A 12,104-nucleotide genomic window follows, 5' to 3' on the forward strand; every position below is an offset into this window, starting at 1 on the left:
GAAACCTTGAGGAATGAAGCGAGATACAAGTCCTGACTGCTCAGATGAATATTAATAGCCGCTCAGAATAAGCCACGGAGATGAACTCTGTTAAAAATGTCCTTTATTAAGAAACCGGTGAGCGCGAGCGTTAAATCCATTTATTCACAAGGCATTCACTCATGGTTCAGGTTAGAGGCTTGCAACCATAAATTTTCTTCACAAATACAGAGACAACGAAAACAGAGACCGAGACAGAAAGAATGAAAGAACTTACAAAAAAAACGACTCAAGCAAAAATCGCAAGGAGGAATATAACATACCAGATCAGCACAACCAACCACTGATAAATCATAAAAAAGAACAGATATACACAGAACCCGTCCATCACTACGACGACAACTGCTTACTAAAAAACAGCACCATATTTAATAGAACTTCGCAAACGTTACATGGATCTGTGAAACTTTCCCAGGCATGTCAGATACAAAAACATGCAAGAAAACAAGTAGAACTTAGAAAGCGGTTGAAAGAAAACGGGAGTTCAGTCCATCACACCTCTTGGTCCTGTGTCGAGCATCTCAGTGCAAGCGTACAAAAAGACAGACAGTTGAGGAGAGACTGGTATCATAAGATCTTTGACTTCAACCAGTGCTGTGCGGATTTTTGTGAAGCTCACGGCCAAACCAAAGGCAGTTGCAGATGAAGAGTCAACGATGAAGGTGTTCAGTTACAGATTAAAAGTTTCACTGACAACCATTCTGCCAGAGCTGATGGTGTACAAACACAACCAGGCATGTTTGATTCATTTTCCCCAATGTGTGCAAAAGTTTGTGGCAGAGCCCAAATACTTGATAGGGAAGTGAGATCTCAAATAGTCACTGCTACAAATCATTCAGGGTGACCCTTTAGAAAAAAAGAACAAAGTTTAAATCACTAAAAATAGATAATAATTTCATAATACCAAGAGAAAACTTGGTTTAAGATGCATTTTCATCAATCTGATCACAAGCGGATGGCACTACAAGTGTAAGCGGGGGCTAAAAGGTCTTTCCACTTTTGACCAATAAGAATCTGATTAATTTCATAGTTTTAGATGTTCATGTGGTTAAATGCATTCAAACAGCCACAAGAAAAAACACCTTGTGAATCAACATCCCAGCAAGCATTTGTTTGTTTTTAAAAGATGTTTAATAGACATCGAAACATAATCCATGTGTTTCAGTAGCACCAAAGTAAGAATACCATATTTGGATGTGCATTCTCACATGTCCCATAACAGCCACGTCCCAGCAAACAATTTTGTGTTTAATAGACATCTTAACATAGACAGCTTAGCTAAAACAAAGCTAAACTTGGGCTGTCAGTGAAAATCTAATAAACGTGTAAGAATAGGTCCAAACTAGACTAGTTATCAAGTAAACAAAAATTACCGACTACACACAAAGTTCGTCTAATCTGACGACTTGTCTAGTTTTGGGCAATTCTTAAATGTCTATTAGATTTTCACTGACAGCACAAGCCTTATTTTAGCCAAGCTGTCTACATTTAGATGTGTATTAGACGTCTATTAAGCACAAAATCGTTTGCTGGGATGTGGCTGTTATGGGATATGTTGTGAGAATACACTCAAACAAGGTGTTCTTACTTTGGTGCAACTGTAACTGGACTGATTATGGTTGAAATCATATTTATCATCAGCATTCTTTCACTTGCTTATTTTCCTGCTAGCTTGAACTGTGTAACACATTAGGAATACAGTATAATATGCAGCATGGCAAAGTAAGAGAAAACAGTATCAACAGTGGTATAAAAGTCACAAGATGCACTAAACATAGGCTAATTTAAGGTGGATCAATGGAATATTAGCACAGCTAGTGCTTTTAGCCAATGATGAACTTGCGGTGAAAGGTTTGGGTGACTATTTTCAATGTCACAAGGTTCCTTTTACAGCATCAATGTTGTAATATAATTCAAATATAATCAGATAAACAGACTTAAGCATCCATTTGGTTGTTAAAGTGTAAAGAGAGATGAAAGACCATTTAAACGCAGGCGCCATCATTAGCAGCAGGCTAGCGTAAAAATCTATTAAAAATACTTGGGTAAAATTAATCTTCATAATTTAAAGACATGGCGCGGAAAAACAAAAATTATTTAATGCAGTGCTTCTTGTCTGGTCTAAGACCCATTACATATTGGATCTCAGCCAGGCAGCAAAGATTACTGTTTTTAAAGAAATCAGATCTTAAACGTTGCAATTGTGTACGGGATGACAATTCTGAAGAAGCCCTGGGGCTGTCAGACTGAAATAAAAGTCTGTGTGCAAATACCACATTCGATCCAAAAGTTTTATGATAGGTTAATGCAACCATTTAGTTAAATAAAATAATTATAAATGAGTATAAATAAATAAGCATAAACTGCCTTTAAAGTTTATATTGTGAGTGCTAGCCAGATTATAAAAGCAAGAGTAAATGCTTCTTGAATTGTGAAAATGCATACAAGATAAAATCAGGGCCGTATTAACTACAGATTTTATCAAGTAGATGGACTCAACAGCCAAAAAACTTGTTGCAAACTTGGGGAAAAGTACCAAAAAATGGAAGGCATTGCTGTACAACCTTTCCAAACATCATGACCAGCTCCACATTCGTTCAACTGTAAAAACAATATACACAAAGAAACATTGGCTGATTTTGCGGTTTCTGAGTCCACTGTTGAAAAGTGCTACAAAGAAATAATGAGGTGGTTCCTGCTGCAGTGAAACTCGTGCAATAGATTTCAACAGAAATCACACTGACAAACATGAAAACAACACAACACGGCACTACACAAATTTGACCAGGTATTTAAAACGTGCGTTCAGAAAAAACCCTGCATTATGGGCCGTGAGGCAGGCATGAAGTGCAATTTCAAGAGGCCAGAGAAGAGAAACAAAAGAACCGGACATCAGGTCATCCAAAAAAAAAATGAATTCAAACATTCTGCTTGGGGCTTCAATCTGATTGGATGGATAACACGGTAGGCAAATAAAAAGAAAATAAAGCAAAAAATAAAAATAACCAACAAATCAGGAATGAAAATGGACTTTATTTATGGTATCAATGCAAAGCAAACAAAAAAATGGAAGACAACCAAAGGATAAACACAATAATCCCACAATTTCTGCTTTTTATTTTCACTGAATAACTCCTTATGGTCTGCATAAATAACTTGCAAAACATTCTTCAGCATAAACTAATAGATTTTGCATTTTCCTTTTTTGGCATTTGATGATACATGGTTAAAATTACTGCATTGTTTCCCTGGGCTGATGCACAGGGTTGATGGGACTTGTACCACCCACACACAGACACACACCCACCCACCCACACACACAGTTGAAGTCAGAATTATTAGCCCCTCTGTTTATTTTTCCCCTAATTTCTGTTTAACAGAGAAAAGTTTTTTTTCCAACTCATTTCTAAGCATAATAGTTTTAGTAACTCATTTCTAATAACCGATATATTTTATCTTTGCCATGATGACAGTAAACAATATTTAATAGATATTTTTCAAGACACTTCTATACAGCTTAAAGTGACATTTAAAGGCTTAACTAGGTTAATTACGGTACCTAGGCAGGCTAGGTTAATTAGGCAAGTTATTGTATAACAGTGGTTTCTTCTGTAGACTATCGAAAAAAATTTTTAGCTTAAAGGGGCTAATAATTTTGTCCCTAAAACGGTGTTTAAAAAATTAAAAACTGCTTTTATTCTAGCCGAAATAAAACAAATAAGACTTTGAGAAAAAAACATATTATCAGATATACTGTAAAAAATTCCTTGCCCTGTAAAACATCAACTGAAAAATATTTTAAAAAGAAGAAAAAAAAATTAAGGGGGCTAATAATTCTGACTTCAACTGTAAATATATACATATATATATATATATATATATATATATATATATATATATATATATATACACACACACACACACACACACACACACACACACACACACATACAGTTCTACATATACTGCATATATCTCTGTAAGAGGAAAGAAAAGAAAAGATGCTAATAAGAAAGCAGCAGACAAATAGCCCATCTAAAAAAGCCTTTAGCTCCAACATGAAGGCGAAAGGGGCCCTGAACACCAAGCCTCCCCACTAGAGGTCTGATACTCATGCTGACACATCAACTCTGAAAGGCTGAGCCCAGTTTCCCCAGCCAGCTAATGAGCCGAGCCGAATAAAATCAGGCTAAGTTCTCCAGAAGTTCACTGGAGCTGGCAGCTCGTCAGTTTGGCCGAGTGCTAAAGTAAAGGATGAATGTAGAGCGGCGAGTCCAATACACTCAAGACATTTGCTTTGTGTGCACAACTGCCCCATAAACACCAAACAAAACACTCGGGTCACCATCTGTTTAAATGCCACACAGTAACCACAAGGGGGAGCTGTGGACGCAAGAACGTCTCCTACTGTAAATAAAAAATTCAAGTTTGTTTTTTTATACACCTCAACTCAGCAAAAGCATGTAAAACAAAAAAGCCTTTGGTGTGAAAAAGCGATGCCAATAAAACAAGTCAACAAAAACCTACAGGTAATCCAAAAGCACTGCTCTCACAGGCGCCAAAGAAACTCACACAGTCTAACGCATGCAGAGCTTTAATTACATTAAACAAATAAGACCAAGAGAAAGTAAATGTGGGAAAGATGTGCTCAGCAACCTGTGCCAAGGACCAGAAACAGGACATTACTATGGAAACCCCGGCTCACGATGGCACATCTCGAGATCCTTCACCCTCCCTGGAGCTCAAGATCATACATTCACTCTCTCGCTCACGTACATTCACAACTCAAGCCTCCGGTTACAGGATAATAGAATAGATCCTAATTAAACAGCATCGCTCCTCGGTGCCCTGTTACCTTGCAAACCCAGCGGGTGCATCAACACTGAGCCTGCATATAAAAAGCATTCAGTCTGAACCCGCTGTAGCCCTGGCGGTGCTCAAAGGAGAATAAACTCACAAGCTTGTTAAAAGTCGCTCAATAAGGAATTAGTAACCAACGCTGGCACACAGAAACAAGCAAGCGGAGAAACGTGATACCCATTGTTACTACCAAAGGAAGGGCAGGGAGTCACACAGCACAGATTATAGCAAACTTGTTTTGCTGATGTCTTTAGCAAAACACAGGAGCAGAGACCACACCTGAAGCAATGGACGGTCAGACTTGCAGCACAGTACAGGTGCAAATCAACTGTGTGAACTTCTACTGGTTTCCATATTGAAATTTGATATATGACAATATATGCACATTACATACAGTAGAGGACAAAGTCCATATTTGAATTTCACATGTACTGTTGATTATTAGAGCACCTTTAGAGGTCAGAGTGAGGTTTACCTGCATAGCACTTCAATAGCTGGCCTCACCCCCTAAACCTCACCCCCATTCCGGACAAGCCCCCATGTTATCCACCAGTCCTACCACATCCAACCGGGTCTGAGCTGGGATCGGACCAGTGATTCTTTGTATGGGAGTCAGTTGCTCTAACAAACAGGCTACAGACCATGGCCATATCGTCTGTTACTAGAGCAACTTTAGAGGTCAGAGGGGTGAGGTTTACCTGCATAGCTCTTCGCTAGCTGGCCTCAGTTACACTCACCCCTTAAATCTCACTACCATCCAGGATGAGCCCCCATGTTACCCACTAGTCCTACTACACGCAACCTTGTATGAGATGGGATAGAACCAGCGATTCTTTGTATAGGAGTCTGTTGCTCTAACAAGGAACCTAAAGACCATGGCCATAGCATCTGTCTGCCTGCATTATACTTCGCTAACTGGCCTCTGTTAAACGAACATTCAGTAAATTAAGTCCAGTGATCAACAGAAGATAGAAATTCAAAGTTTTGCAACCACTTCAGGATGATTAAATAGTGATTTTTTTTAACAGTCCCTTTAAGTCAGGGGTGCTTAAATTCGTTCCTGGAGGGCCAGAGTCCTGCAGTGTTTAGTCTCAACACACCAGCCAGGACATTTTTAAGCAAACTTACTAAGAGCTTGATTAGCTAGCTCAGGTGTGTCTGATTGGGGCTGGATCAAAACTATGCAGAACACCACCCCACCAGGACAGAGTTTGGGCACCCCTGCTTTAAGTGGACCAAGTCCAATGGGAATAATTTGCAAAAGTGTCTAACATCTTTAAACACATTATGACAATGTACAAAACACTTTGTCATAACTGCTTAGAGTTGTAAAGCTGGAGATAATTTTTTAAGGTGTCAAAAAAGATCTTCAAACTTTTGGTTCCATCTCTTGACTGTGATTGGCTAAGACAACACCTGTGAGCTTATTACAGCACTGCTGTGTCTCTGTTGCTTGGCAACCATTTTGCTAAATACAGCTATCACACTGCTTGGCAAAAAGGACCATTTGTTATTAATAAATTATTTAATGTTTACTGCTATGCATTTGTTTTATAAAACCTTGGCAACTACGTGCAGTAATCAACCTGATGAAATCAAGGTGTACTGTAATTTAACAAATGGTAAGCATTCCATTATTAGGAACAGCAGTGATTCTAACACCCCCTCTAGGATGAGGCATAACCACACTGTATAACTACTCCACTAATGCCATCACTTAACAAAGTTTCAGGAAACAAAGCAGGAATTATGGGATGATGTGAAGGCTGGATTTTAAACCTGTTCTAGAAAGGGTTAAAGGGATTTCAGGAGGACTGATAATGCTTTGGCTGCACAAGCGAAAACAAAGATACCCTGTTAACAGTGCCTCACAATCCGAGGAACTGCACGAAAAACAGACCAAAAGTAGATTTTAGCTATTGATTTTGGTTCCGAGGTTGGCAAACACCAATACGCACGTCCTTCAGAGCGAAAGAACTATGATGTCAGGCGCTGGGTACGAGAGCTAGCTTATGGCGTCTTTGCAAATCACAAAAAGTACATAATTTGGCAGCATAAAACAGACCATGATTCATGTCATTCTCTGAAATAATAATAATAATAAAAATATATTTATATATATATAACATGCTTTCTAGAAATAAAAAGATTTTTTAAAAAACATAGGATTGAACAAAACCCCCATCAGAAACACAGATTTTTAAGTAGGGTCAAACGCCCTGTACCCTTCTGCAATGCTTCCGGTCACTGGCACCCAGGCTGGGAGTGTGAGATGTAGTCGTGTATACATGACATGTTTGGTTAACACACAGAAGAGCGGGAGCAGATATGTTTATTCGTGTCCTGGGAGAGACAAAACAAGGTAGGGGCCAGTGAGAGGGGGCTCTTCATGTGGCTTGCGGAACTCAAGTTTGGGTGCATGTGCAAGGCCACCAGCATGTCTGAAACGGCAACACCTAAACCTGCATAAACAAAGACTGACTGACTGACCATAAATGGAAGCCACCAGTAACAGCAAGATGTTAATTGTTAGCATCAGACTACTAATTTGCTAGATATGAGAGACCAGCTCAAAGTTCTATATTGTGTTACACATAAATGCATGTGTAAAGTGCTTGGGTGGTGCAGAACACCTTATGTAAGAGGTCTGCTTCTTTCCTGGTTCTGAAATGAGAAGCCGGGGCATTGCGTTAATGAGCCATTTAAATGCGTTTATGATGTGGCAACCTGCTTTTTCTTGGGCAACAGTGACCATTTTCCTGTACTTAGCTCATGTATTTTCATAACAGAGCAAACGATGAAAGTAACAGGAAGTCCACTGTGCTGGCCTTTAAATCTAATTCATATTAATTGCGAATTTAAAAAAAAATTGAGCCGGTAGTTTAATACCAGCAATAGAATCTAGGATTTCCATGATGTATCACACCTGTCAGTAGACACAGTGCCCCGGGAAAGAAATGAACCTCGAGAGATGAGAAATGAAACAGTGTGTACACGCTCATGCGGGATCTGTGTGTGTGTGTGTGTGTGTGTGTGTGTGTGTGTGTGTGTTGGGTGAGCCGTTTCAGACAGTGAGGTAAGCATTCTTGACACAAACACATTGCTCTTTCTTTTTGTCTCGCCCTGCTTTTATTTGGTGGTACTGGGATCCTCCTCTCACTCGCTCAGTGTTCTTTTCAGCCATCTTGTTTGGCGCTCTGCTTGAACTGCTACTTACATGAACTGCATCTGTAAAAGACACACAAAGGGTTACGAATAAAGTAAATGGCACAAAATGGCTCAGTAATGACTGTGTGAATGCAACAGTGTTGAATGTCTGTAAAATGGAGCGTCTGTGTATTTGCCACAGGCAAAGAGCTGTTTTGTATGCGTGTGTGATGAGGTTGGCACAATACTAATTTCAGTAGTTAAATGTAATACCAGTCAAATTTGATAACTCTCGATACCATAGCAACAAAGAATATGCTATTACAAGGTGCAGTATGTACGTTTTTGACTCTTCTAAAGCATACAAAATACCATAATATGTTTGCAGATATTTAAGACAGATGAACCTTCTTGTTTATCTAAAAAAAACAATGCTAAAGCCAGATATTCTGCACATTTCAATTATTCAGTCAGGAAGGCTCTCAGAGTGTGCATCTGTGACCGAAAATTAATTAGCAATTAGCAAATAATATAAATATTACGAATGTAAACATTAGGTGAGCAGGTTACATTGTAACCCCATGTCCTTACAATATGATACATGATGAGATTTACAGTAATAAGCAATTTTGCTGTTTGCACCAGATGAAACAAGACAGAAAATTAAATACAGCCATTCAGAAGCACATAATAGTGCACTCACTGCACTCCAGTGAAATGGTAAGGTTTAAAATCTAATTAATAAATATAAACCTCTTTATGTTGTTTTGTACTGAGTGACAGTTCTGAAGTTCAATTTCAAATGGTTTATTTTGTTTTCAAGATCTGAACTGAACTATCTGCTGCTGCTTTCAGTAGTATCGCGATAATGGCAAAATGGCATTCAAACTTGCATTATTAGCATTTAACACTGAAAAAGCACATGAGATGTATCTGAGGTGATCGTTGTTCACCTGTGAGAAATAGACGCCATTTCTAAAATAGAAATTTCAGGTGTTGGTTAGAACTTTAGTATGGAAAATATTTATTCTATCGTGTGCCGTTGCTTTTAGCTAGAAAACATTTTAAATCAGCCTTAAATAAGTCTTTAGGCTTGATAGTCAGGCACACTTGCATCAATCTGGCAACATGCGCTTGCTTGGGCCATGGAGCCATCAGAGGAGCCGAGTGAAGGTTTTGATCCAGTAGTGCAATACCTAGCTCAACCACCTAGCTCAAACTTACATACAACACCTTTAACATGTTTGCTTTTATGAAAGAGAAACAACTTGCTTTTTTTTTTTCTTTCACACTGAGCTTACGAAAAAATTGGAAAACATTAAAGGCAGTACTTTAATCAGATTTTTAAAAATAAAATAAAATTGTCTTTTTAAACATTGCAGGGTATAAAGAGTAAATCTACTAATGAACATATACAGGACATTACATTTCACATAAACTCTTTGACTGAAAGTTCATTTTAGGGTCTTCATTTGCATAAAAAAACAAACAAAAATACACTGGCATTATTAACATAATTAAATACGTTACATACATTAACTACTTAGGGAACCCAAATGATAAAATATCTTAGTAATTTAAAGTAAATACAATAGTGTTATTGAACAATACTATAATAAAGTCCTTGAATTAATCTGTTGTAGTAATTTTACAGTTTCTATGGTAATATGGTTGCTATGTAGTTTTCTACAACTATAGGGTATATTTTACTATTGTAGTAAAAACTAAAGTATACTACACTACTTATTACAGTTTATCAGTTAACTGTTAATGAAGGCATCAGCATTGTATTAACTGTGTCATAAATACTATAATATAACTTTACAAAAGCCTGGTAAAAATATATATTATTTACTATAAATTACTATAGTATGTTTTCATGTGGAACATGACAGCAACACATTTAATTAAAATATTACATCGTTTTCAGACTGTTAAGTAATAGATTAAATAATGTAGCATAGTGTATTTGAGTGTGACACAGGTGGTGTGTGTTTGTATGAGTACCTGGGCTCCAGGGATGGGTGTGAAAGGGTTAGTGGGTCTGAGAACAGGCTGGTTGTACAACATGGGTTGTTGGGTCATGACTGGAACCCCTCCCATCTGTCCCAGCTGAGGAGGAACCTAAACCCGTTGGAAAAACCACAGTCAGTCTTTTTATGAGGTGCTATTGACTATGCAATTCGAGTACACAACATTCATGTAGTGACTGTAAGCTCACCATTCCATACACAGGCACTTGAGGTGTTGTCATGGGAAACGCCATGGGAGCAGGAGCCTGCAAAGAAAAAAAAAAAAACACACAACAAAATCAACCCTCGTCACGCTGACTGATCAAACAACCCTGCACTGATCAAGTGAACAATGAGACACTCTCTGTTTAAACACTCCTGTACTAATTCAACACCACTGGGTTCACTAATCATGTTTGCTTCATTTAAAGATCATGTTTAATTACACTCATTTCCAACAATTATAGGGCAGGTGGACGTAAATTCGCTTGCACAGATGTGTGGGTTGGTCCACTCAGTATATGCAACACTGCACAACACTAGAGCAAGAAAATATATAAATAACTGATAATTGATGTTCCGGTTTCTAAACAGCAAACTGCATAATGCGTAAAACAAAACTTGCCTAGAGCAAATAAAATTACATTGCATCACAGGCTCACTGTCATCTATACACTAACATTCCAATTCCTCACTTCCTAGCTGGTGGATTTTAAGAGTCAATTGCAAAAGGATGGTATCAAATCCTTTTTTTTTTATTTCTTCATGCAGTTGGGTTTGTACATTCTATGCAATATCATAGTTAAAATAAACTATCATTAAACTCCAAATGAGTTGTAGGCACAATAGCTATGTTTTCATCCACATCTTTACACGCATTTTGGACATGCATATAAAAAAAAAGATTGATGGAAACACCAAGATGCACATAAATTTTGAAAATGCGCAAAAACAAAACATATGCGCATAACTGAGTAGGATAAATGTTTAAATTATGATACCAAACTTTGATGGAAACACTTTTACTAAAATTCCAGTAAGCGCATTAAAAAAGGTCATGTGATTTTGTTATAAGAGACTATGTGATGATAAAAATGTGTGAATAGATAAAATAGCACGCTGAGCATACTGTAGAACATCTGAAACATTGTTTTGGTCATTCTGAAATGCCTTAATCATTAGAGTATTACTGTTATTGTTTCATGGCTTCAAATGCGTGTTCATTACATGTTGGCATCGTCTTCTGAGGAGCAAGTCATTTATTAAATAAAGAAAAGATTCGCTAGCTTTTCCTACCTGAGTAAACATAATTTTTACTGTTGATATTTGGTGCCAGTTATTCAGGAAATTACAATTTTGTTATCTTTGACTCATTGAATGAAAACGTGTGTGCGCACATCTATTATGCGATATACTTGTTTTCCGCATAAATTTAATTCACATTTTTGAATGGAAACAGAGCTAGTGAGGTCTTGAGCCTTACATTCAAAGTGCTGTGAATGACCTTTGTTTTTTATTGTATTCACAAATGGAGGTGTGTGAATTATGACCTCTTTTAAGGATAGTTAGGTTTTAAATCAACAAGAGCTATAATTCATATTTCTGAAGATCCCTCTACTTTCAGTGAAGTACCATGTGATCAAAAACACACATTTTATCATTTTGTCGTCATACTTATGAAGTAAAGTTACCCTTTAACTCTAATTTAATATAAAAATAGACAAAATAATAAAACATACTGTATATACATGTAATACATCTCAGAAGAAACTTATACTGAGAGATCCATCAATTGCATAACCAGAAATTGCAATACATTCAGGACATTTCTTTCATCTTCTTTAGAAAATAACATTTTTATTTAGAATAAAAGTATATTACGCTTAATTCAGACTATGCTGAAAATGGCATTTATCCATAAATATATTAAGATATCCCTGGTCTTAACACTGAAAGTAATGAGAAACATTTAGCAGAATGTTAATGATGCTTGATGCTGTGTTCACACCAGACGCGGAATGCGCGGATAAATCGCACGTAAATAGC

The 12,104-nt window shown here is 37.4% G+C and overlaps 1 protein-coding gene across 16 annotated transcripts in view; it reads right to left on the reverse strand.

The window, feature by feature from the left end:
- Nucleotides 1-7,215: 7,215 nt before the first annotated feature.
- si:ch211-200p22.4 overlaps nucleotides 7,216-12,104 on the reverse strand; it is a 93,041-nt gene continuing 88,152 nt past the window's right edge. For all 16 annotated transcript variants that reach the window (XM_087261053.1, XM_087261051.1, XM_087261045.1 and 13 more), the window contains 3 exons: nucleotides 10,268-10,324; nucleotides 10,054-10,170; nucleotides 7,216-8,127 (listed from right to left, as the gene is read on the reverse strand). In XM_087261053.1, coding sequence (XP_087117179.1) covers nucleotides 8,113-8,127; nucleotides 10,054-10,170; nucleotides 10,268-10,324 — 189 coding nt within the window. In that variant the 3' untranslated portion in view covers nucleotides 7,216-8,112. The remainder of the gene's footprint in view (nucleotides 8,128-10,053; nucleotides 10,171-10,267; nucleotides 10,325-12,104) is intronic.

This window comes from Danio rerio, chromosome 7 (assembly GCF_052040795.2).
Source record: "Danio rerio strain M-AB ecotype USA chromosome 7, GRCz13ab, whole genome shotgun sequence".
Classification (NCBI taxonomy): domain Eukaryota; kingdom Metazoa; phylum Chordata; class Actinopteri; order Cypriniformes; family Danionidae; genus Danio; species Danio rerio.